The sequence below is a fragment of the Pristiophorus japonicus genome, chromosome 6 (genome assembly GCF_044704955.1).
Source record: "Pristiophorus japonicus isolate sPriJap1 chromosome 6, sPriJap1.hap1, whole genome shotgun sequence".
NCBI lineage: Eukaryota > Metazoa > Chordata > Chondrichthyes > Pristiophoridae > Pristiophorus > Pristiophorus japonicus.
Window position 1 is genome coordinate 234,823,875 of NC_091982.1, and position 27,148 is coordinate 234,851,022.

The 27,148-nt window shown below is 43.8% G+C and overlaps 1 protein-coding gene across 2 annotated transcripts in view; it reads left to right on the plus strand.

The window, feature by feature from the left end:
- eif2a (eukaryotic translation initiation factor 2A) overlaps positions 1-27,148 on the plus strand; it is a 62,829-nt gene that overhangs the window by 26,177 nt on the left and 9,504 nt on the right. For both annotated transcript variants that reach the window (XM_070882399.1, XM_070882398.1), the window contains 5 exons: positions 7,722-7,804; positions 11,286-11,359; positions 12,467-12,611; positions 21,529-21,645; positions 26,203-26,774. In XM_070882399.1, the coding sequence (XP_070738500.1) occupies positions 7,722-7,804; positions 11,286-11,359; positions 12,467-12,611; positions 21,529-21,645; positions 26,203-26,774 (991 nt within the window). The remainder of the gene's footprint in view (positions 1-7,721; positions 7,805-11,285; positions 11,360-12,466; positions 12,612-21,528; positions 21,646-26,202; positions 26,775-27,148) is intronic.

Here is a 27,148-nt window from a genome sequence, read left to right on the forward strand (position 1 = left end):
CCATGTCAAATCCTGTTTAAATCTATGACTTCCATAGGCATCCCTTAGAGTCTTTATTGACCTGATAAAGGGTACCACATATCCTAAGTAACAGGACCCTGTCCAGTTGGCTGGTAACCATGGGTAGGCTTTATGGCCACAAATAAAGTAGGTGCAATTATAGGACGTCAGCTCCTGGTCCTTTCGCGCCATCCCTACTCGAGTGGTCTCACCTTCCCATACACATAGGTAATTCAATAAAATCCATTTGTAAATGTACAAAAGGCCCGACTGGATTTGGGTGGGAGGCAGATTCTACTTTTTCCGTCTTACCCGGATTCATTGTTTGACAGGTAACACGATTTTCACAGATTTGTTTTGCAATTGCCGAAATACCTGGTGCATACCAAGTTGCCAAAATATAATCTGCCAATCCCCCCTTTGCCTGCATGTGTGAATGTATGAACACATCAGGCTATCCATGGAAGTAAGGATCTGGGCGCCACCACGCGGCCGTTGTGGTGAACCCGTATTCCTTCTGGATTTTTATAACATTGATCCTTCGTCCAGGTCACCACCTCCTCCGTACTGGCCTGTGTCTGAAAGGCCAGCACATCATTAATAGTGGGTGGCGGGTCTGAGCAATTATTTTTCCTTCGTGGGAACAATGACACCTGCATCCCCCCTTTTGACAGAGCTGCTGACTTAGCTGCATTATCAGCTCTGGCATTCCCAAGTGCCACCTCATTCGACTGGCCTGTATGTGCTTGGCATTTGATAATGGCAAGTTTCAAGGGGCATTGAATGGCTCACAGAAGATTTTCCACTTGTTCTGCATTTTTGATAGGGGTTCCTGAAGAAGTCAGGTACCCGCGAATCTTCCAAATTTGTCCATAATCATGTGATACCCCAAAAGCATACCTGGAGTCAGTGTAGATATTAACTGTTTGTCCTTCAGCCAGAATACAGACTCGAGTTAACGCAAACAATTCGGCTTGTTGGGCTGAAAAGGAGTCTGGAAGAGAGGCTGTTTCGATAACATTAAACTGAGTTACAATTGCATAAGCCACTCTAGGTTGGCCCCTATCATTTCGTAGGGCTGATCCGTCAACATAGTACACTAAATCAGGGTTACACATTGGTACATCTGTTAGATTGATACGTGGTTTAGTCACTAATTCGGTTACCATTTCACATGAATGGGGTTCGCCGTCTTCTTCCGTGGGGAGTAGAGTGGCTGGATTTAAGGTAGTCCATCTTTTGATGATAAGGTTCGTATTTGATAACAGTTCGACTTCATATTTAGTGGTTCTTGCAGAGGTTAGGTGTTGGGTGGCACATTTAGTAAGTAAAATCTCGACAAGAGTGTGGGATATACAAAATGGTCTGATGATTTAGAGTTATTGTCTGAGCCTGTTGCATAGCATAATAAGCTGCTGCCAACGAAGGAAGACATCCTGGTAGTCCGCGTGCCACTGGGTCTAGTTGGGTACTGAAATACGCTACCGGCCGCTGCCTGTCCCTATGTAATTAAGTCAAAACAAATTGTGCAAAACCCGACTTGTGATGCACAAATAAGTTGAATAGCTTAGTGTAATCTGGTAATCTCAAGGCGGGTGCTGAAGTGAGGGACTGTTTAAGGTTCTGGAAAGCATTCCGGGATACCTCATTCCAAATCAACTTCTCTGGTAGTGCGGGCATGGACATGTCTAACAGTGGTCTAACGATCTCGGAATAACTCATAACCCATTGCTGGCAGTATCCTGTCATGCCGAGGAGGTGTTTCATTTCTCTCTTGGTTACTGGTAGTGGGGCAGAGCAGAATGCTTTTACTCGGTCTTGTGTCAATTGTCTCGTATCTCTGACCAATTCGTGCCCTAGATACCGAACCTTTTCTGAGACAAATTGTAACTTTGCCTTTGAAACCTTGTGTCCTTTCGAGGCCAGGGCTTTTAATAACACAAGGGAGTCCGTTTCGCAGGCCAATTTGGAGGGTGAGGCGAGCAATAAGTCATCAACATACTGCACAAGTGTAAAACCTGCTGGTAAAATTACATCTTCCAGATCCCTCTTTAGGCATTGTGAGAATATAGTAAGGCTCTCGGTAAATCCCTGCGGGAGTCTTGTCCACGTATATTGGCGTCCTTTATACGTGAAGGCAAACAGGAATTGAGACTCTGGGTGAATGGGTATTGAAAAAAATGCTGAACACAGATCAATTACTGTGTAATACGTTGAGGATGCCGGAATACTGGCAAGTATAATTGCCGGGTTGGGTACCACCGGATAAGTTGGAAATACAGAATGATTCACAGCTCGTAGGTCTTGGACAAATCTCCATTTGTCACTATTGGGCTTCTGCACCGGAAAGATCGGTGTGTTACATGGACTTCTAGTTGGAACGATTATTCCCTGGGCCAGCAGGGACTTAATGACTGGCTCGATACCTTGTTCTGCGGCTGGAGACATGGGGTATTGGGGCTTCTTGGGGAGTGGGGCGGTTGAATTGATCGCTACCTTATATGGTTGTGCGGTGAGCATCTTTCCTACTTCATTAGCGTGTGTAGACCATAGTTGTTCTGGAACTTTAGCAAGAAGCTCTGCTGTGCTTTGTTGTAATGGGAAGCTAGTGGCTGAAAGCATCCTTTCTTCTAAGACAGCATCGAAGTATATTTTCCCATTCAACTTGACAGAATAGCCTCCCCCCCTTTCATGTTGCCCCAAAGTTCCATTAAGTGTGTGCCATTCCTCTTGTACTGGGGATCCTTGCATTCTTTTAACCATTCGTCCTAAATCCTGGGGTTTGTGTGTGCCTGCAACCGCAAGGGTGCAGTGTGGAACGCTCCCTTTAACCCTAAACAAGCTCTGACTGTAGGAGGATAATTCAACCCCTGCCGCTATCCCTTCGGGTCCGATAAAAATTTGTTCAATCATCAATTGATGTTTCTGGTGCAGGACTGGTTGATAAAAGATTTGTGCTGTAGCGTCTGATCCCGTGTTGTCACAATATGCTGTGCAGTGTAATGTTTCGTACCAACTTCCCAAGGTTTGAGATTTGAGGTAGTCTGTGATTAACCTTGTTATGCACCAATATGAACCAACCAAATAGGATAGGGTTTTGCTTACTGTGGGGTCCAAATTTTTCCAGGCATACAATATGGGAGTTGTGGGTTGAAGTAGTGGATATGCGCCACATTTATCTATGGGGACTCGAACCTCCATACCAGCTGGGGAACAGAGGATCGTGGCACTCATTTTACATAACAGGTCACGTCCACACAGATTCACTGGAATCTCATTAGACAGTAGGAATGAATGACTATCTTCGTAATCTTCTAATTGTACATTGATAGGGTCTGAGAAAAACATTTGCTGCGCGTGTCCAGATAGTCCAATCACTGAGGTTTGATTAGTGGAAGTGGGAATTCCCTTCGTATCCTCCCTTGAAAGGACCGAATAGGTGACGCCAGTATCCACTAGGAATGAGATATCCTTTCCTTGTATTCGTAATTTTACTTCAGGTTCTCCTATGGCATTTAACAAAACGACGGGTAGCTGTTTGTTCGCAGCACTCGGGTCTGGGATTGGGCATCATTGATCATTATACGGGCAATTTGGTTGTTGGCCGAATTGCTTTTGATTCTGTGATCCAAATGGATCTTGCACAGAGAAATTAGTCTGAGGTCTAGCATGTACCTGGACTTGGGTCGCATACGGGTTGGGTCCTGGAGGGTGGGGGGGTGCTCTATTACCTGACCGTTGAGTCCAATCATCATTTGGTTGTTGCTGTTTTGCCCGGCAATTTCTAGCCCAGTGTCCAATCTGACCACAATTGTGACAGGTATCATATTGTTCCCGCCCTGCACCTCCTCTCCCTCTTCCCGTGAAATGTCCTCCTCTGCCTCGCCCTCTTCCTCTACCCTGGGGGGGGCCGTAGGACGGTGTCACCATGGTGGGTGTTGTTGCAGCTGCTTGTTCCACAAACACAGTGACCTTGCTTTTAGATTCTCTATTTCGCTCTTGTCTGTCCTTTAACATAGATACAACCTTGGATCGCGATTCCTGTCGCCATCCGAGACAAACTAGTTTAAAGGGATCTCTGAGTCCGGGTCGTAGCCCGTTTACCACAGCGCTGATCATAGGAGCTTCTACCTCCTCTATTTTCATGCCTGAACATTGGTTCATGATCTCTCGCACTCTTTCTACATAATCCTCAACATCCTCCTCCTTTCTTTGTGTAGTTTCCATAATTTTGGACCAATTCGTTTTCCTTGGGAACACCAAATGCAAGGCTTCCCAACATCTTTCCCAGAACCGCTCTCCTGGCTTCGTGCTGGGATCTGCATCCGGAGCCTCTCGATGGGTTTTAAAATCCTTGAATTTTATCTCAAGTTCGGCAAATTTCGTGTCCTTTAACCATGCTTTCAGTAAGATTTGATCATCTAATATACTGGGTTCATGGCACAAGATGATCACTTTTAACTGGTCTATGGCCTTTTCAATATTGGTTTTAGGGTCTGCCAATCTTTCCACAATTATTCTTAACTCACTTGGTGACCATGGTCGATAAATAGGGACCGGAGCCCCCCCAGAGAGTGGACTGAGAAAAAGTCTTACTGGGTATGCAGACGATGATGGCTCCAGGTTACCGGGCCCTTGTCCACGGGTAAGACTTTGTGTGCCACCTGCAGGGCTGTCATGGTATTGATTCCCTTGTGACTGATCTATTTTTCCTGCAGCCGCACCTGCATTGTTGGGAGCGGGTGTTACCCCATTTCCCTGTGCTCCGGCCCAAGGACCGTCTCCTCTTTGTTGGCTTGGAGCACCCATCGGGGGTGGAACATACGACGGTGGTCGATGGCTAGAGGGAGTCCAATCATCATCCCATTCCTCATCCTCATCTTTTTCCCAACCCTTAGGGGCACTTGGTGAGTGTGTCTTTGTCTCTTTAGCAACCATAACAGATGGATGTTTGCTATGTCGAGGGCGATTCACCTGCTCTACCCGTTCATTCCCCTGCTTTCTCCCTCTAGTACACTGCTTGGGCTCTTCTCGTGTCGTTCCTCAGCTTCCCTTTTCCAATCTCCAAACGCCGACCAATTAACTTTTTTTCCCCCTCTTCTACCTGGGTCTCTGTCTGTAAGGCATTCTTCTAGACAGGTTATTCTCTCTAAATTAAATGAAACATCGGGTGGAAATGGCCTGTTTTCACCCTTAGTCCATTTTACCCATTCTCTTAGGTGGTCAATTGAAGACTGACCACAATTCTGGAGCAAAAAATGGGCTGGGGTCCCTTTTGGTGGTGGTTTACTTGCTCCAGCCCCCATTCTGGATGATTAAGATTTTCCACAGTTTCTGATCTCACAATCCTTTCGGCCAACCGAGTTCTCTACGCCCACTTCTCCTGGCCGTTACGTGGCCTGAAAAGGCTCTTAATTCGGGCTCAGTCTGGGTGTGTGAGATATGTTGGCACGAACCAACCATAGTTGATCAATCAGTTACTGTTTCTTTTCTTAACCAATCCTTGTTTTTTTTTCCCGAATCACAATTTTCCCTAGTGACTCTTCCCGTTTCTCTAATGGCAATGTCGCACAAAGGTATTGCACACAACAATATAACAAGGACAACAAACAATATTCACGCGAGTACACAAATCATAACCTTACACTCTATCTAAACAAATAATCAATTCTCAGTCTGCGTTGTACGCCACTACAGACCGAGTCCTTAACTTATCCTAATAAAACTTATAAAACTGATAAAACTTATGGTTCCATACCCTAACTCTTATCACATAAGAACCTTCGATCGATTAGCGCTTTTTTTTTTCTAATCTTCTCACATAAGAACCTTCAGGAACCTTTTTCGATCGACTAGCGCTGTTTCTACCTTACCTACTGAAACCTTCCCCGGGCTGTTTCGAGATTTTTCAGAACCCGTTCCCTTCTGCTTGCAAGCTGAGAAAGAAATGGTTAAAAAAAAATAACTTTAGCTTTTAAATGTCATGTCTTGTAGATTGCAGTACCTCCCCTGTGGACAACAGATTAAATATGCGATTCAACAGTGAAGAAACCTCTTGTGAGCAAAAGGCTCACCTTGTTTTGGCCACTGAAGCCTTTCACTGGAGAGGCACTATGCCTGTATCCGTTTTACTCACAGGACAGAGAGTATGCAATCTCAGTGGAACCTCCAAGAAGTAACTGTCGAAATCTCGACCTCCGAAAAGAATAACTCCGACACTTACAGCTCCGGCAGAAGTTTCTTTAATTTACTTGCTAGCAAGGGGCAGGTCACACTCAGTCAAGGGCTAAGTGAACACCTCCGCAATGGTACAGTTTCACAAGATATTTATACAGTAAAACCCAAGTTATGGCCTCTCCCTGTGTATTGGCTCTGTCTCGTAGTCAGTGAATATAGATAAAGAATTAATTACTACATCCTTGTCCTGACATGGTTTCCAGATATTTTCTTTTGTCAGGGTTATTAGTTGGCCAGCCGGCCATTACTCCATGAGAGTGTGGTAATGAGCTATTACCTGTCTTGCATTGTGTCAGGATTGTTCAGTTTCCTAGTCAGTTTATCTGTTTGCATCAAATGGATGAGGTCTCTACAAGAGATAATGGCTGGTGGTTTGAGTCTAGAAGAAAAGGGTGGGGTGACATGGAACTCTTGTCGTGTAGACAATAGGAGAGCACCATGGGGGGGGGTACTTGTCTCAGCATGACTTGTCTCCTAGCTGTCTGATGGCCATCAGCCATCTCAAACCAGGTTTAGCTGTTTGTGCAAGCTGACTGCTAAAATGCAGAAAGTTCTGGATGGACCAGGACTCCATTTTGTTATATATATATTGCAAAGGACACACAAATACCCTATGGTATCAGCTTAGATAAAAATACATTTCCACACTCCCAAGTGTTCTGGACTTGCCACATGTCATGGCTCAAATTACTCATATACCCTCCCAAAATGTTTACATGTCAGGTACTTTTATATTGATCGGGTGTTGAAGATGGCACTCTCAGCAAGCAAGCTTCATACCTCTGGCAGTGCATGGGGCCCATCATTCAATGATCTCCTTTGACTGTACTCGGGTAGAACAGTGCGGGAGAATAGAACTTGGTGGTTGTGGGTCTTCACTTACATGCTGTACTCTCCGAGTCCAAGATACAATGGCTGTCGTCCCACAAACTGCTGTGAGGTTGGCTGTCTGAGTGAGAACTTCAAAGCAGTGAAGATGTGTCAGAGTGTACATTCTATAGACAGTGCACCGAAAGATTGAGTTGCTGTCAATGAGAGGGCAATAAAATGTCACCAGCAAAATTCAAATGCACAATACATAGGGATGCCTATTGTAAGTCGACGTACTCGAAAGCAACCTAAACATTTTCAATCGATGTCAGTCCATTTCTGAGGAGACTAGCTAATCTTAGCGTTGTTTTCAATACATGCAATAGGATTTATTTTCCACGGTCAAGACAGTTGCTCCTACTGACAAATTTGAGCCTCCTTTATTGCTTTCCACAAGAACGCCTAATTCTGCCACATACTGCAATAGGAAGCAAATTAAAAAAGGGTTTTCAAAAAATGTTGATTAGATAGTAGAGAAGAAATATGGAAGAGTGCAGAAAATGTATAACAATTCTTAGTGTACAGTATTATCTGAGCGATTCTAAAACAAAAACTATACCTTTTTAGTTATCTGCATTGAATGTGTTAATAGCTGCCTTTTTTTCCCGGTTTAGGTGCCCTTGTTGGTCAGAAGATGAGAGTATTTGCGCTCGAAATGTAAACAATGAAGTGCAGTTTTTTGAGGGCAATGCATTTGGTATGTAATCCCATCCGAATCACTAAGAAGCCCGTTAAATTGTGCAGAAAATCAGTCAATGAGTAGTATTTATACATTATGAAGTGCTTTTTAAAAGTGTTGAATGTTGAAGAACCATTTGCTTAAATGATTTTTGGCTTTTAGATTTATTTTTAAGCAGCGCAAGGAAAAATTGCATAACAAGGTTGATAAGCAGACCAGATGACTGCAGATCCCAAGGACATTTCCATGTTTTGAATATTCTGATAGTGCTAGTCTATTATGATTTGTAGCTGTTGTTTATTTCGAGTCTGTAGGGAAAACAGATGTCACACTGAAATACAACGCAAATTCTATAGTTTTTTTATACATAGTATTGATGTTTTAAAAAAAATGTTACTCCAAATGTAGATGTGATAAATTGAACAGTTCAATGGGTACTACATATTATATGAAAATAGGATTTTGTTTTCCAAAATTTGCGATACATTGTAAATTGTGTCATACCAAAGTATGTGGTAAGAAGGCATTCAGGATACTTTCCTCTATAAGCCGAGGCATAGACTATAAGAGCAGAGTGGTTATGCTTGAACTGTATAAAACACTAGTTATGCAACAACTGCATACAGTTCTGGTCACCACATTACAGGAAAGATTGATTGGACTAGAGAGGGTACAGAGGAGATTTACAAGGATGTTGCCAGGACTGGAGAATTTTAGCTACGAGGAAAGGTTGGGGTCGTTTTCTTTGGAACAGAGCAGGCTGAGGAGAGACTTAATTGAGGTGCATAAAATTTAGATAGAATGGACAGTAATGATCGATTTCCCTAAGCAGAGAGCTTAATAACCAGGGGCATAGATTTAACATAATTGCTAGAAGGATTAGAAGGGAGTTGAGAACTTTTTTCACCCAGAGGGTGGTGGGGAGTATGGAACTCACTGCCTGAAAAGTTGGTAAAGGCAGAAACCTCATTCAAAAAGTACTTGGATATGCACTTGCAGTGCCGTATCAAGAGCTACGGACCAAGAGCTGGAAAGTGGGATTAGATAGCTGTGTGTCATCTGGCATGGACGCGATGGGTTGAATGGCCTCCTTCTGTGCCGTAAATTTCTGTGATTCTATATTCACCACCCAGTCCTCCACAAAAAAACGGTCTGAGCAGCTAAAAGAGTAAATGAGCATAGTTCCCTCACTATAGAATGTGGTGTGGTACTAAACCATACATACCCAGAAGGTCCTTGGATCAATCTATGGCCTGCGTCGAGTTGGCTGATCTAAGTTGTCGGACTACCCTCGGAGAAGGAAAGCAAAACGTCAGCTAGGATTCCCATTCCTGGTTGCCATCCCCTGATCCCATCTGGAAAGTGCACATGTGGTTGTCAGGTGAGGATAGACCTGTCCACGCACACGATCGCACATGAAAAACGGCCATTTGGGAGAGATCCTGGAGAACTGTGTACCTCAGCAAAAATCGACATCTTTTAAGGAGAGGCTGGGGGAAACTTAGGATGTTTTTTTTGAACGGTCGTTCTAAAATTAAACATAAATTTGTGCAGATAGTGCGTTTGGTGGGATCTGATGAGATACAGATTAAATTACGCTCATGTAAAAGATCTGTGTAATTCCCATTTGTGTGATATAACCCATAACTCACCAATTCCCATCTTCCACTCTATTCTATTTCTTAAGAACATAAGAAATAAGAGCCAGGAGTAAGCTATTTGGTCCCTTGAGCCTGCTCCGCCATTCAATAAGATCATGCCTGATCTGATCTTTGACTCAGTTCCACTTCCCTGCTAGCTCTCCATAACCCTTTACTCTCTTATCGCTCAAAAATCTGTCTATCTCCGCCTTAAATATATTCAATGACCCAGCCTCCACAGCTCTCTGGGGCAGAGAATTCCACAGATTTGCAACCCTCTGAGAGAAGAAATTCCTCCTCATCTCAATTTTAAATGGGCATCCCCTTATTCTGAGACTATGCTCCCTAGTTTTATTTCCCGAGTGGAAATATTTTCTCTGCATTCACCTTGTCGAGCCCCCTCATTATCTTATATGTTTCGATAAGATCACCTCTCATTCTTCTGAACTCCAATGAGTATAGGCCCAACCTACTCAACTTATCTTCATAAGTCAACTCCTTCATCTCCGGAATCAACCTAATGAACCTTCTCTGAACTGCCTCCAATGCAAGTATATCCTTCTTTAAATACAGAGACCAAAACTGTATGCAATACTCTAGGTGTAGCCTCATCAATACCCTGTACAGTTGTAGCAGGACTTCTCTGCTTTTATACTCTATCCCCCTTGCAATAAAGGCCAAGATTCCATTTGCCTTCCTGATTACTTGCTGTACATTTTATGTTTCATGCACAAGGACCCCTAGGTCCCTCTGTACTGCAACACTTTGCAATTTTTCTCCATTTAAGTTAGAATTTGCTTTTCTATTTTTTCTGCCAAAGTGGATAACCTCACACTTTCCTACATTATACTCTATCTGCCAAATTTTTGCCCACTCACTTAATCTATCTATATCCTTTTGCACATTTTTTGTGTTCTCACAATTTTCTTTCCCATCCATCTTTGTATCATCAGCAAACTTGGCTACATTACACTCGGTCCCTTCATCCAATCATTAATATAGATTGTAAATAATTGAGGCCCTCGCACCGATTCCTGTGGCACCCAACTAGTCACTGTTTGCAACTGGAAAATGACCCATTTATACCAACTCTTTGTTTTCTGTTAGTTAGCCAATCCTCAATCCATGCTAATATATTATGATGAACTTTTATCTAACCTTTTATGTGGCACCTTATCGAATACCTTCTGGAAATCCAAATACACCACAACCACTGGTTTCCCCTTATCCACCCTGCTTGTTACATCCTCAAAGAACTCCAGCAAATTTGTCAAACATGATTTCCCTTTCATAAAACCATGCTGACTCTGCTTGATTGAATTATGATTTTCCAAATGTCCTGCTACTGCTTCCTTAATAATGGATTCCAGCATTTTCCCAACGATAGATGTTCGGCTAACCGGTCTATAGTTTCCTGCTTTTTGTCTGCCTCCTTTTTTAAATAGGGGCGTTACATTTGCGGTTTTCCAATCCGCTGGGACCTCCCCAGAATCCAGGGAATTTGGGTAGATTGCAACCAATGCAACCACTATCTCTGCGGCCACTTCTTTTAGGACCCTAGGAAGTAAGCCATCAGGTCCAGGGGACTTGTCTGCCTTTAGTCCTATTATTTTTCCGAGTACTACTTCTTTAGTGATAGTGATGGTATTAAGTTCCTCCCTCCCTATAGCCCCTTGAATATCCACTATTGGGATCATCTCCTGTACAAAATCCGGGCAGAGAATTTGAAATAATATGTATTATAAGGTTATCAGACAAAATTTACTTGTAATAATGTATAATCTTGTGTAAATAGAGGAATTCAGTAAAACAATATTCTGTGTTGCATTTGATTGATGTTGATTCACCCTCCTCTCCAGATAAAATAGCGAACAAACTCCATTTGCAGAAGGTGACAGATTTTGCTCTGTCACCAGGACCTCAGCCCTGCAAGGTACTTTATCATTCACTTCCAGTTGTGCTGTGTGTTTTGTAATGGTATGTTTGCAAAGATGATAGTTGACTAGGGCTTTTATCAACTATTAACTAATTTAATTTAGGAAAAAAATTCTGTCGGTTATGTTAAACATTATAAAACAAAGTTTTTTTTAAAGAATACAAATATAAGTTAATAATAGAAATATCCCTCATTCCGATCTAGTTCACAAACCGCCTGTCTCTCCTTTCTCTGGCTAAGAGGTATGGTGCAAGTAGAATTTTCCACAGCTTCTGTGAGTGACATTTCATATTGACCAATTGGGGGTTGCTGTACAGGGCACTATTTGCCCTTTGCTGATTGCCATACTCCACCCCAAAACAGTCACCCAACATGACTCATTTCACATAGCAGTTTACCAAAGAACTGGAGGAAATTGTCCATTGAGGTTAGTTATAGTTCAGTCAGACATTAAATTTATGTAGATATTATCAGAGTTTAAATGGCAGGCAAAATTACATTGAGCTTAGCATACTCCAGAACTGTTGAGGAGGATGCCAAAGAAGAAAGTTGGTGATGTCTGTACGTGCGCAAGGTGATGTCTGTACGGGCGCGAGGTGAGGTGATGTCTGTACGTGCGCGAGGTGAGGCGATGTCTGTACGTGCGCGAGGTGAGGCGATGTCTGTACGTGTGCGAGGTGAGGCGATGTCTGTACGTGCGCGAGGTGAGGCGATGTCTGTACGTGTGCGAGGTGATGTCTGTACGTGTGCGAGGTGAGGTGATGTCTGTACGTGTGCGAGGTGAGGTGATGTCTGTACGGGCGCGAGGTGAGGTGATGTCTGTACGTGCGCGAGGTGAGGTGATGTCTGTACGTGTGCGAGGTGATGTCTGTACGTGTGCGAGGTGAGGTGATGTCTGTACATGCGCGAGGTGAGGTAGTGTCTGTACGTGCGCGCGATGATGTCTGTACGTGCCCGAGGTGATGCCTGACATCTGTATATGAAGTAAGGATGTCTGTAAGTTGGATGGTGTCTATAAATTGGGTAGTGATGTCTTGTGTAGAATATGTTCTGAAATGCAAATTCAAAATCGGACAGAACTAACATTTTTCTTTTTTGTAAAAGGTTGCAGTTTATGTGCCTGGATCTAAGGGTGCACCGTCTTTTGTTCGATTGTATCAGTACCCAAACTTTGATGGTCCCAGCTCTGCCTTGGCAAATAAAAGTTTTTTTAAGGCTGACAAAGTGACAATGCTTTGGAATAAGAAAGGTATGTTCTACTTGAATTGAGATTAACACTTTAAGTTACCATCCTTAAAGAGGCCGTATAGCCAGCGGGTTTGGAGTTAAGGCACGTTCCATTAAGTTAAACTATTATATAGCCAGTCTGAGTGCTCTGTCGCACGATACAAAGTTCGGAGTTAAATTTCTCCACCCTGTTATCTCTCCCCTTAAAGGAGTACACTTGCAGACATGCCCTACTGAAAATAACGGTATGCTGGGGCAGGTTTGAGTAACTGGGATGATTTATGGTATAATTAACAGAAGGGAATAAGTGCAGATTTTGGAAAGTATTGATAGAGTACGCTTTGCTTTAACATCCCCCAAGCAATGTTTTCCCTAAAAAAATGTTCTGGGTGCGCTGCCCATTCTAAGTTTCGCTCATGCGCAGAGTGTCCCATTTGAAAAGCCAGTCCAGGGCTGGGTGGAACCTCCAGACAGCTGTGCAGCTTAATGCGAGCGATATCCCGAAGTTCCATTCCCAATATTCCAAATGTTTCCTTTTAGCCCATTTCTTTAGGCTCCTTTGTGCCATACGCCACACCATGAAACGGGGGGGAGGGGGAGGGGTAGGGGTAGTGGGAGGGCAAACAAGCTGTCACTTTGTCAGCCTTAAAATAACCTGTAAGAGTAGGAATAAATGGGTCCTTTTCAGAATGGCAGGCAGTGACGAGTGGGGTACCGCAAGGTTCAGTGCTGGGACCCCAGCTATTTACAATATACAATATATATGATTTAGACAAAGGAATTGAGTGTAATATCTCCAAGTTTGCAGATGACACTAAGCTGAGTGGCAGGGCAAGCTGTGAGGAGGGTGCTAAGAGGCTGCAGAGTGACTTGGACAGGTTAGATGAGTGGGCAAATGCATGGCAGATGCAGTATAATGTGGATAAATGTGAGGTTATCCACTTTGGTGGCAAAAACAGGAAGGCAGAATATTATCTGAATGGTGACAGATTAGGAAATGCAACAAGACCTGGGTATCATGGTACATCAGTCATTGAAAGTTGGCATGCACGTACAGCAGGCGGTGAAGAAGACAAATGACATGTTAACATAGAAACATAGAAAATAGGTGCAGGAGTAGGCCATTTGGCCCTTCGAGCCTGCACCACCATTCAATAAGATCATGGCTGATCATTCACCTCAGTACCCCTTTCCTGCTTTCTCTCAATACCCCTTGATCCCTTTAGCCGAAAGGGCCATATCTAACTCCCTCTTGAATACATCCAACGAACTGGCATCAACAACTCTCTGCGGTAGAGAATTCCACAGGTTAACAACTCTCTGAGTGAAGAAGTTTCTCCTCATCTCAGTCCTAAATGGCTTACCCCTTATCCTTAGACTGTGTCCCCTGGTTCTGGACTTCCACAACATCGGGAACATTCTTCCTGCATCTAACCTGTCCAGTCCCGTCAGAATTTTATGTGTTTCTATGGGATTTCCTCTCATCCTTCTAAATGCCAGTGAATACAGGCCAAGTCGATCCAGTATCTCCTCATTGTCAGTCCTGCCATCCCGGGAATCAGTCTGGTGAACCTTCGCCGCACTCCCTCAATAGCAAGAACGTCCTTCCTCAGATTAGGAGACCAAAACTGAACACAATATTGCAGGTGAGGCCTCACCAAGGCCCTGTACAACTGCAGTAAGAATTCCCTGCTCCTATACTCAAATCCTTTACCTATGAAAGTCAACATACCATTTGCCGCCTTCACTGCCTGCCGTACCTGCATGCCAACTTTCAATGACGGATGTACCATGACACCCAGATCTCGTTGCACTTCCCCTTTTCCTAATCTGCCGCCATTCAGAAAATATTCTGCCTTTGTGTTTTTGCCACCAAAGTGGATAATCTCACATTTATCCACAGTATACTGCATCTGCCATGCATTTGCCCACTCATCTAACCTGTTAAAGTCACCTTGCAGCCTCAGCATCCTCCTCAGAGCTCACACCGCCACCCAGCTTAATGTCATCTGCAAACTTGGAGATATTACACTCAATTCCTTTATCTAAATCATTAATGTGTATTGTAAATAGCTGGGGTCCCAGCACTGAGCCCTGCGGCACCCCACTAGTCACTACCTGCCATTCTGAAAAGGACCCGTTTATCCTGACTCTCTGCTTCCTGCCTGCCAACCAGTTCTCTATCCACGTCAGTACATTAACCCCAATACCATGTGCTTTAATTTTGCACACTAATCTCTTGTGTGGGACCTTGTCAAAAATCTTTTGAAAGTCCAAATACACCACGTCCACTGGTTCTCCCTTATCTACTCTTATTAGTTACATCCTCAGAAAATTCTAGAAGATTTGTCAAGCATGATTTCCCTTTCATAAATCCATGCTGACTTGGACCAATCCTGTCACTGCTTTCCAAATGTGCTGCTATTTCATCCTTAATAATTGATTCCAATATTTTCCCCGCTATTGATGTCAGACTAACCGGTCTATAATTCCCCGTTTTCTCTCTCCCTCCTTTTTTTAAAAGTGGTAGGTTTTAAGGAGCGTCTTAAAGGAGGAAAGAGAGGTAGAGAGGCAGAGAGGTTTCGGCAGAGAGTTCCAGAGCTTAGGGCCTAGGCAACAGAAGGCACGGCCACCAATGGTTGAGCTGTTACAATCAGCTGTTACAATGTTGGCCTTCATAGCGAGAGGATTTGAGTATAGGAGCAGGGAGGTCTTACTGCAGTTGTACAGGACCTTAGTGAGGCCTCACCTGGAATATTGTGTTCAGTTTTGGTCTAATCTGAGGAAGGACATTCTTGCTATTGAGAGAGTGCAGCGAAGGTTCACCAGACTGATTCCTGAGATGGCAGGACTGACATATGAAGAAAGACTGGATCGACTAGGCTTATATTCACTGGAATTTAGAAGATTGAGAGGAGATCTCAAAGAAACATAACATTCTGACTGGATTGGACAGGTTAGATGCAGGAAGAATGTTCCCGATGTTGGAAAAGTCCAGAACCAGGGGTCACAGTCTAAGAATAAGGGGTAAGCCATTTAAGACCGAGATGAGGAGAAACTTCTTCACTCAGAGAATTGTGATCCTGTGGAATTCTCTACCACAGAAAGTTGTTGAGGCCAGTTTGTTGGATATATTCAAAAGGAGTTAGATGTGACCCTTATGGCTAAAGGGATCAAGGGGTATGGAGAGAAAGTAGGAATGGGGTACTGAAGTTGCATGATCAGCCATGATCATATTGAATGGTGGTGCAGGCTCGAAGGGCCGAATGACCTATTCCTGCACCTATTTTCTATGTTTCTACGTCATCATAGGCGGTCCCTCAAAACGAGGATGACTTGCTTCCACGCTGAAAAGGGATGAATTCACAGGAGTTCAATGAAGGACCTAATATTCCGGGTCCCTAACTACATCCTGACGGGTGGAAGATGCCTGTGCGTAGATTTTTTTAATGTGTGGTGGCTGTTGCACAACAGTCACCACACGGGCTTGACAGAGCTAGGTCTTGGTCCAATGGCAACGATTAACCAAGACGACTGGAGACCAGCTCTGCTGCACGGACCCAGTGAGCCAACTAGGTTGAGCCAACCAGTAGTAGATGTACAGACCTGTGTGAGTTTGTCTTTCCCTCTGATACCTTCTCCTTCATTTCCACTCACCACCCCTCCCAGATTGGCGTGTTGAGCGTGGGAATTTTCCATGTGGATACAAACCCACTTCCCGGTACTCTTTTGTCCAGCTTGTTGCCCTCTTGTGGCCACTTAGCCTAACGATCCTTAAAATTACAGCTTTCATTTAGATTTTGCCTGGTATCAGTATTTTAATAATATCAATAACTGAGTTCCTCAAAGTAATACAAGTTGCAGAGAAATACAGCTCCCCTTCTCAATTGTGTGTACAATTATTAATCTGGACAGGTGGCTTCAGAAACTGGGGGTTTTTGTTTGGGAAATAACATTGCAAATAACCACTAAAACTTAATGATGTAATAGTGGCTTTTTGGGTGAAGATATTACCCATCATATTACCAAACCACACAGAGCACAAGGTTCCAGGATGTAGCAATAGGAGTGCAACAATTGCCCTTGATGACTCAAGAACAGGGAGAGAAAAATCAGTCCGAGTTCTTGCTTCCAATTGCTATCCAGCGAACCTGCTAGGAAGTGCATGTGTGTGGATGCTGGGCGAGGATAGGGTTAATAATTATGACCGCCCCTCCCAATTGCTAAATAGCCTACCAACATTTACTGACTCGAACCAGAATGGCTACTTTGATAGAAATATAGAAAATAGGTGCAGGAGTAGGCCATTCGGCCCTTCGAGCCTGCACCACCATTCAATTAGATCATGGCTGATCATTCACCTCAGTACCCTTTCCTGCTTTCTCTCCATACTCCTTGATCCCTTTAGCTGTAAGGGCCATATCCAAATTCCTCTTGAATATATCTAATGAACAGGCATCAACAACTCTCTGCGGTAGAGAATTTCACAGGTTAACAACTCTAAGTGAAGAAGGTTCATAAGGACATAAGAATTAGGAACAGGAGTAGGCCATTTCGCCCCTTCGAGCCTGCTCCGCCATTCAAAAAGATCATGGCTGATCTGGCCTTGGACTCAGCTCCACTTACCCGCCCGCTCCCCATAACCCCTAATTCCCTTATTGGTTAAAAATCTATCTGTGATTTGAATACATTCAATGAGCTAGCCTCAACTGCTTCCTTGGGCAGAGAATTCCACAGATTCACAACCCTCTGGGAGAAGAAATTCCTTCTCAACTGGGTTTTAAATTGTCTCCCCCGTATTTTGAGGCTGTGCCCCCTAGTTCTAGTCTCCCCGACCAGTGGAAACAACCTCTCTGCCTCTATCTTGTCTATCCCTTTCATTATTTTAAATGTTTCTATAAGATCACCCCTCATCCTTCTGAACTCCAACGAGTAAAGACCCAGTCTACTCAATCTATCATCATAAGGTAACCCCCTCATCTCCAGAATCAGCCTAGTGAATCGTCCCTGTACCCCCTCCAAAGCCAGTATATCCTTCCTTAAGTAAGGTGACCAAAACTGCACGCAGTACTCCAGGTGCGGCCTCACCAATACCCTGTACAGTTGCAGCAGGACCTCCCTGCTTTTGTACTCCATCCCTCTGCAATGAAGGCCAACATTCCATTCGCCTTCCTGATTACCTGCTGCAACTGCAAACTAACTTTTTGGGATTCATGCACAAGGACCCCCAGGTCCCTCTGCACCGCAGCATGTTGTAATTTCTCCCCATTCAAATAATATTCCCTTTTACTGTTTTTTTTTCAAGGTGGATGACCTCACATTATCCGACATTGTATTCCATCTGCCAAACCTTAGCCCATTCACTTAACCTATCTAAATCTCTTTGCAGCCTCTCTGTGTCCTCTACACAACCCGCTTTCCCACTAATCTTTGTGTCATCTGCAAATTTTGTTACAATACACTCTGTTCCCTCTTCCAGGTCATCTATGTATTTTGTAAACAGTTGTGGTCCCAGCACTGATCCCTGTGGCACACCACTAACCACTGATTTCCAACCGGAAAAGGACCCATTTATCCCGACTCTCTGCTTTCTGTTAACCAGCCAATTCTCGATCCATACTAATACATTTCCTCTGACTCCGCGTACCTTTATCTTCTGCAGTAACCTTTTGTGTGGCACCTTATCGAATGCCTTTTGGAAATCTAAATACACCACATCCATCGGTACACCTCTATCCACCATGCTCGTTATATCCGCAAAGAATTCCAGTAAATTAGTTAAACATGATTTCCCCTTCATGAATCCATGTTGCGTCTGCTTGATTGCACTATTCCTATCTAGATGTCCCGCTATTTCTTCCTTAATGATAGCTTCAAGCATTTTCCCCACTACAGATGTTAAACTAACCGACCTTTTGTCTGCCCCCTTTTTTAAACAGAGGCGTTACATTAGGTGCTTTTCAATCCGCTGGTACCTCCCCAGAGTCCAGAGAATTTTGGTAGATTATAACGAATGCATCTGCTATAACTTCCGCCATCTCTTTTAATACCCTGGGATGCATTTCATCAGGACCAGGGGATTTGTCTACCATGAGTCCCATTAGCCTGTCCAGCACTACCTCCCGAGTGATAGTGATTGTCTCAAGGTCCTCCCTTCCCACATTCCTGTGACCAGCAATTTTTGGCATGGTTTTTGTGTCTTCCATTGTGAAGCCCGAAGCAAAATAATTGTTTAAGGTCTCAGCCATTTCCACATTTCCCATTATTAAACCCCCCTTCTCATCTTCTAAGGGACCAACATTTACTTTAGTCACTCTCTTCCGTTTTATATATCGGTAAAAGCTTTTACTATCTGTTTTTATGTTTTGCGCAAGTTTACTTTCGTAATCTATCTTTCCTTTCTTTATTGCTTTCTTAGTCATTCTTTGCTGTCATTTAAAATTTTCCCAATCTTCTAGTTTCCCACTAACCTTCGCCACCTTATATGCATTCATTTTTAATTTGATGCTCTCCTTTATTTCCTTGGTTATCCACGGCTGGTTATCCCTTCTCTTACCGCCTTTCTTTTTCACTGGAATATATTTTTGTTGAGCATTATGAAAGAGCTCCTTAAAAGTCCTCCACTGTTCCTCAATTGTGCCACCGTTTAGTCTGTGTTCCCAGTCTACTTTAGCTAACTCTGCCCTCATCCCACTGTAGTCCTCTTTGTTTAAGCATAGTACGCTCGTTTGAGACACTACTTCCTCACCCTCAATCTGTATTACAAATTCAACCATACTGTGATCACTCATTCCGAGAGGATCTTTTACGAGGAGATCGTTTATTATTCCTGTCTCATTACACAGGACCAGATCTAAGATAGCTTGCTCCCTTGTAGGTTCTGTAACATACTGTTCTAAGAAACAATCCCGTATGCATTCTATGAATTCCTCCTCCAGGCTACCCCGTGCGATTTGATTTGACCAATCGATATGTAGGTTAAAATCCCCCATGGTTACTGCCGTTCCTTTTTCACATGCCTCTATTATTCCCTTGATTATTGTCCGCCCCACCGTGAAGTTATTATTTGGGGGCCTATAAACTACGCCCACCAGTGACTTTTTCCCCTTACTATCTCTTATCTCCACCCACAATGATTCAACATTTTGTTCATTCGAGCCAATATCATCTCTCACAACTGCCCTGATATCATCCTTTATTAACAGAGCTACCCCACCTCCTTTCCCTTCTTGTCTATCCTTCCGAATTGTCAGATACCCCTGTATGTTTAATTCCCAGTCTTGGGACCCTGCAACCACGTTTCTGTAATGGCAACCAAATCATACCCATTTGTAATGATTTGTGCTGTCAACTCATTTACTTTATTTTGAATGCTGCGTGCGTTTAGGTAAGAGTGTTTTAATACTAGTTTTTAAACCATGATTTTTAGTTTTGACCTCTCCTGCAGCCCCTTTATATTCATACATATTGTCCCTTCCTATCACCTTGTGGTTTACACTTACCCCAGTGCTACTCTGCTCTGTTGCCTCCTGCCTTTTGCATTCTTCCTTGGGGTCCTGTTCATCTGCGCTCTCACCCACTCTAACTAGCTCAGAGCCCTCTCCTGGGTTCCGAATACTCTTCGCATTGAGGCACCGAGCTTTCAGGCTTGCCTTTTTATTACACTTTGACCCTTTAGAATTTTGCTGTACATTGGCCCTTTTTGTTTTGATCAAGTATCATCAGCCAGTATCTGTGGCCCATACACAAGCATGAGTCAGCATCCTCAGTGCAGGAACAGACAAAATTGGACAGAGGGAAGAGATTGAAAAAGCAAAAAAAGTTATTTCTTTTGTAAAGTTTCTCTCAAAATTGTAACTGTCTAATTGCTTCCTTAGTCTTGGGAAAATATTGGGAAGTCTGAAGCCATTGCCTTCGGTCCCCGCCACAGACTCTGCTCCCTAGCCACTGACTCCATTCCTCTCCCTCGTCATTGTCTGAGGCTAAACCAGACAGTTCGCAACCCTGCCATGCTATTTGACCCTGAGGTGAGATTCCGACCACATATCTGCTCCATCACCCAGACCGCCTACTTCCATCTCTGTAGCATCACCTGTCTCAGCCCTTGCCTCAACTCATCTGCTGAAACCCTCGTCCATGCCTTTGTTACCTCCAGACTTGACTATTCCAACGCTCTCCTGGCTGGCCTCCCATCTTCCACTCTCCATAAACTTGAGCTCATCCAAAACTTTGCTACCCGTATTCTAACCTGCACCAAATCCCTTTCACCCTGGGCTTGCTAACTGACATTGGCTCCCGGTCCAGCAATACCTCAGTTTTAAAATTCTTATTCTTGTTTTCAAATCCCTCCAGCCCTACAACCCTCTGAGATCTCTGTGCTCCTCCAGTTCTGACCCCTGTGTCCCACCCGACTGTATATGTTCCACCATTGGCGGCCGTGCCTTCAGCTGCAAAGGCCCTAAGCTGTGAAACTCCCTCCCTAAGCCTCTCCGCCTCTCATCCTCTCTCTCCTCCTTTAAGACGCTCCTTAAAACCTACCTCTTTGACCAACCTGACCTAATCATCATCATCATAGGCAGCTCCTCGGAAGCGAGGAAGACTTGCTTCCATTCTTAATATGAGTTCTCAGGTAACTGAACAGTCCAATACGAGAGCCACAGTCTCTGTCACAGATAGTTGGTGAGGGAAGGGGTGGGTGGGACAGGTTTGCCGCACTCTCTTTCCGCTGCCTGCGCTTGATTTCTGCATGCTCTCGGCGATGAGGCTCGAGGTGCTCAGCACCCTCCCAGATGCACTTCCTCCACCTGTCCTAATATTGCATTATGAGCTCAGTATTTGATTTTGCTCCTGTGAAATGACTTGGGGCCTCTTACTTTGTTAAATGCGCTATATAAATGCAAGTTGTTGTTATCTTGAGATTTCTAATTGTCTTCCTGCAGGAACTGCAGTGTTGGTAATTGCCAGCACAGACGTAGACAAGTCTGGAGCATCTTATTACGGTGAACAAACCCTGCACTATATAGCGTCCAACGGAGAAAGTGCATTAGTGCAGCTGCGTATGTATTTTTTTCATCCATTTAGCTTTGTAAATAAGTTCAGGAAGCTGCTGATGCCTGCCGTTTGCTTGTTTAATGAATACAATCAACCTTTTTTGCTTAAGTAAAACTATTTGCCACGCAATCCTGTCAAAGATACAGTGACTGGCTACAGATTTCTAGCTTTCTCCTCAACAAGTAAAATATTGCATGCTTCTAGTAGATAAATGTGAGCTTACCAGAAAAATAGGATCGTTGACGTTTCAAATTGTGTCACCTGTGTCACCAGGCTATGCTAATTAGTGATTGTGCATTGTGCATATTTGAGATACATTGAGATCCAACATAAAAATCTACAGCTTTATGCCTAAATTGGTTAGCATCAAGGTAAGTACCTTGTTTAATATTTTAACACTGGTTGGTAGAGTAGCCAGCACTCCTGAATTGTCTGGGAGTCTCCCGGAATTGAGCGATCGCCCAGACACTGTCGCTAGCAACTCGGGAGATCACTCCTCAATTCTGGGAGACTGGCCTCAGCCACTCAGTACTTGCAGTTCTGGCCTCCACCATCATCTCTGGCTGTCTTCTGTCTCGCGCATTCCTTGCCTCCCATTTCGAGAAGCGTCCTGAAATTTCCTCATAACAAGTGTCACCTCGACTCCACAAATTTGCCGGAACTGTGGCTCGCTACATTCCCAACGAAGTTATAGCGTGGAGCGCAATCAGCCACGAGGAAATTCCCTGCCTGCTTTCTGAGAATTTTGACTCTGTCTATTGTTAACAGTAACTTGCGCACATTGAGTTGACAGAAATCAAAGGAATCCTCCTGGTATGTGTTCGCTTTATTCGTACTGCACAGTTGCTAATGCACAATTGTAAGACAATTTGGTCAGCAGGCATTTTAAATATAGTAGTTTAAAAAATGCTCTCAGCATTGTAGGAAGAGCAAGGTTGCTGTCATGGTCACATGATTCCTGAAATCTCTGATTTACGTTTTGTCAAATTTCGTTATTTAGTTGCATTTTTGGTTACAGTTGAAATAGAATTATTTTGCTACTGATGACCTAAAATTGTTATAATTTTATAACAGTGCAATCATAAATTGAATGGAAATGTCTGGGCATAGTATCAACATTATGAATTCGATAAATTGACTGGTGGGTAAAGTTTTGGAGACTGGGGGGGGAGTTAATCGTTTGGCAATGACGGTACCTAGCCTTTATACAGTAAACGCAGTAACATTCGCAAACTGCAGTAAGATCACGTGATCAAATGTCACATGATCAACCAGAGTTGGAAACCTTATTGGTTTGTTTGTGTCCAGCGTTGTTGGATATACATTCATGCCCATGATTTTCCACACACTGAGTTCCTTGTCATCCTTGTTCTCAAATCCTTCCATGGCCTTGCCCCACCCCATCTCTGTAATCGCCTCCTGCCCTGCAACCCTCTGAGATTACCGTGCCCCTCTAATTCAGACCTCTACGCATCCCCGATTTTCTTCGCTCCACCATTGGTGGCTGTTGATTCCTGAGATGAAGGGGTTGACTTATGAAGAAAGGTTGAGTAGGTTGGGCCTGTACTCATTGGAGTTTAGAAGAATGAGAGGTGAGCTTATTGAAACATATAAGACACTGAGGGGGCTCGACAAGGTGGATGCAGAGAGGACATTTCCCCTCATGGGAGAATCTAGAACTAGAGGCATAGTTTCAGAATAAGAACATAAGAAATAGGAACAGGAGTAGGCCATACAGCCCCTCAAGCCTGCTCCGCCATTCAATAAGATCATGGCTGATCTGATCCTGGGCTCAGCTCCACTTCCCATCCCACTCTCCATAACCCCTTATCCCCTTATTGTTTAAGAAATTGTCTATTTCGGTCTTAAATTTATTCAATGTTCCAGTTTCCACAGCTCCCTGAGGCAGAAAATTCCACAGATTTACAACCCTCTCCTCATCTCTGGTTTAAATGGACGGCCCCTTATTCTAAGATCATGCCCTCTAGTTCCATTAGTGGAAACATCCTCTCTGCATCCACCTTGTCAAGCCCCCTTCATAATCTTATACGTTTCGATAAGATCACCTCTCATTCTTCTGAATTCCAATGAGTAAAGACCCAACCTACTCAACCTTTCCTCATAAGTCAACCCCCTCATCCCCGGAATCAACCGAGTGAATCTTCTCTGAACTACCTCCAAAGCAAGTATATCCTTTCGTAAATATGGAAACCAAACCTGCACTCAGTATTCCAGATGTGGCAAGACTTCCCTGCTTTTACACTCCATCCCCTTTGCAATAAAGGCCAAGATACCATTGATCTTCCTGATCACGTGCTGGGGCCGCCCACTTAAAACTGAGATGAGGAGGAATTTCTTCTCTCAGAAGGTTGTGAATCTGTGGAATTCTCTACCCCAGGGAGCTGTGGAGGCTGGGTCATTGAATATATTTAAGGTGGAGATAGACAGATTTTTGAGTAATAAGGGAGTGAAGGGTTATGGGGAGCAGGCGGGGAAGTGGAACTGAGCCCAAGATCAGATCAGCCAAGATTTTATTAAATGGTGGAGCAGGCTCGAGGGGCCAAATGGCCTACTCCTGCTCCTATTTCTTATGTGCCTTCAGCTGCCTCTGCCCTAAGCTCTGCTTGTGCTGTCAGGGGAAGTGTCGGAACAAAATCTATTTACTCCCTCACAGTAAAGAAAGTAAAATGGAGGGCGAGTCACTTTGGTATGCTTTTGTCCACACTGAGAGGTTTGCTCAAGATTAGCATATTCAAATCTCATCTGGCCAGTCCATTTGGAGTTCACTACATGTCAGGGGGAGAGGGAGATTTTCCACGATTATACAAGTTACTTAATTCAAATAACCTATGCAGAGGAGAGCAATCATACATTAGAGTGTAGATCGTTCAGAAATAAAAGTAGAATACTATGATTGCTCTTGCATCGTGCTGTGGCAAAGTACAAGAGTGTGGGTCCTCAGTGTATGTTCCTCATACAGCAGAGTCCCTGATTCCACACCTGTATATAAGCAACCAGGGACCAGGCCTATTTCACAGATTGAGATAAATATTGTGCAGTTTCTAGCACCTGATAGAGCATTTACAGCGGCCTGCAAAGAGGACATCCACTCTTTCTCTGACCTCGGGAGCAGAGAGATCTAGGCGGAATAGTATAGAAAACAAAAATCTGGAACACTGCTTCCAATTAAGTTGTGACAGTACGCCAGAGGCAACCGTTCAAAGGAGCAGAAGGCTTCACACAAAATAATCAATCTGTGGAATGGGATTCCTTTAGGTTAGTGGAGGTAAAATCCTTGAGATGTTGAAGAAACAGCGGGATCCTGTAATAGAGGAGCACAGGTGGTCTAACATGGATGAGCAAGAATAGGCTGAATGACCTTCCCCATCTGTATCTACCTTGTGAAATAGAAATGACTTTGCGGAAAGAATTTTAACAGAATGCCAGTGTCCTTTCAATGCAATATATTCTATTAACTAGAAAGAGAGAGGAAAAATCGGCATGATGTTGCTTGTGATTTTCTTTCCCTGCACCAGTATCCTTGTTTGTAACAATATACCAGTCAGACAACTTGAGACCTCCAGGAATTTGCTGCACTACCCCTCACGGCTAAAGGGATCAAGGGGTATGGAGAGAAAGCAGGAATGGGGTACTGAAGTTGCATGATCAGCCATAATCATAATGAATGGTGGTGCAAGCTCGAAGGGCCGAATGGCCTACTTCTGCACCTATTTTCTATGTTTCTATGCCTAAGTCATTTTGTCCCTCCAACAGACGATTTCCTCAGCCTCACTACTCATCTCTAGCTGTGGAGTGGCCACATCCTGCAATGTGTTATTAGCTTTGTAGGTCGGTGAACAGCAGTGAGGATACAGGCAGCAGAGTTTTGGATAAGCTCAAGTTTATGGAGAGTGGAAGATGGGAGGCTGGCCAGGAGAGCGTTGGAATAGTCGTACCCACCCGGGATTATAGCTAGATAGATTGATTGAGCTTGCATTTATATTGTGCCTCATCAAGCCCTCGTAATGTCTCAAGGTGCTTCACAACTAATGGATTACTTTTGAAGTGCAGTCACGGTTGTTATTTAGACAAACGAGGGCAGCCAATTAGCGCAGAGCAAGAACCACAAACAGCAAATGCATCAATGACCAGATAATCTGCTTTTGCTTGTATTGGTTGAGGGGTGAATGTTGGTCAGTGCATTGGGAGAACTCCCTGCTCTTCAAATAGTGCCTGGGATCTTTTACACACATCTGAGCAGGCAGGCAAAGCCTTTGTTTCATCCCTCGGTACTGCAGAAATGTCAGCCGAAATTATGTGCTGAAATGTATGTTGAGCCACAATCTTCTGACTCGAGCAAGAATGCTACCAACTGAACTAAGCTCCGAATATCTCCTTCTTTGGCTTGGCGTCCATTTTCGTCCGATTGCAACCTCTCTGAAGCGCCCTGGAACATTTTAAACAAGTTAAAGATGCTATGTATATGGAAGCTGTTATTGTAGCAGTAATGCACTCGAGTCAAGCGACAGCATCTCACTGTACAAACAATTCTTTTCTTTCAGCTAAAAACGGCCCAATTTATGACGTAGTCTGGAATCCAAACTCAGTAGAATTTTGTGCCGTGTACGGTTTCATGCCTGCCAAAGCTACAGTCTACAACCATAAGTGCGACCCAGTCTTTGACTTCGGCACTGGCCCTCGGAATGCAGCATTCTACAGCCCTCAAGGACACATCCTGGTGCTAGCAGGCTTTGGAAACCTCCGAGGACAGATGGAAGTCTGGGATGTAAAAAAATACAAACAGATTTCTAAGCCCCAAGCCGCTGATACAACCTACTTCTCATGGTGCCCGGATGGAGAGCACATTGTGACAGCAACTTGCGCGCCGAGACTACGGGTTAGCAATGGCTACAAGATCTGGCACTACAGTGGCGCAGTCCATCACAAGGTTGAAGTGGCGGCGAACTCTGAACTCTGGGAAGTGCAGTGGCAGCCATTTGTAGATGGGGCTTTCCCGGAGAAGGCCATCAAATACCAGACTGTTCCCAATGATGTCCCTAGTATTGACGCCAAACCAGCACAGGCTTACAGACCCCCAGCATTGAGAAACAAGCCAATAACTAGCACAAAACTGGTGAGTGTGACTCAGTAAGTTTTCTTAGTTGAGTTTGGATGCCCTTTTAAAAATTTGTACAAGTCAAATAATATATTTTTGTAATTCCTACAAACTTCCCACCGTTGGAATGTGCAGTGAAGTCAAAGTAAAGTTTCAGAACTTTCTATGAGAAACTTCTGAAAAATGCCCTATTGTTCTGGCCTACTTGAGTGTTTAAGAATAAGGTGTGAATGTAATAGGGAAATGAGAAATACAAAGCTTAGATTTTAATGCTTCAGTATCTTTTGGTTCCCTCTGGATCAAAAGATTGTGGATTCAAGCCCCACTCTCATGAGTTGAGCAGTGACGCTGCACTGCATTTATAAAGCACTTTATCAGATCCTCATTGCTGT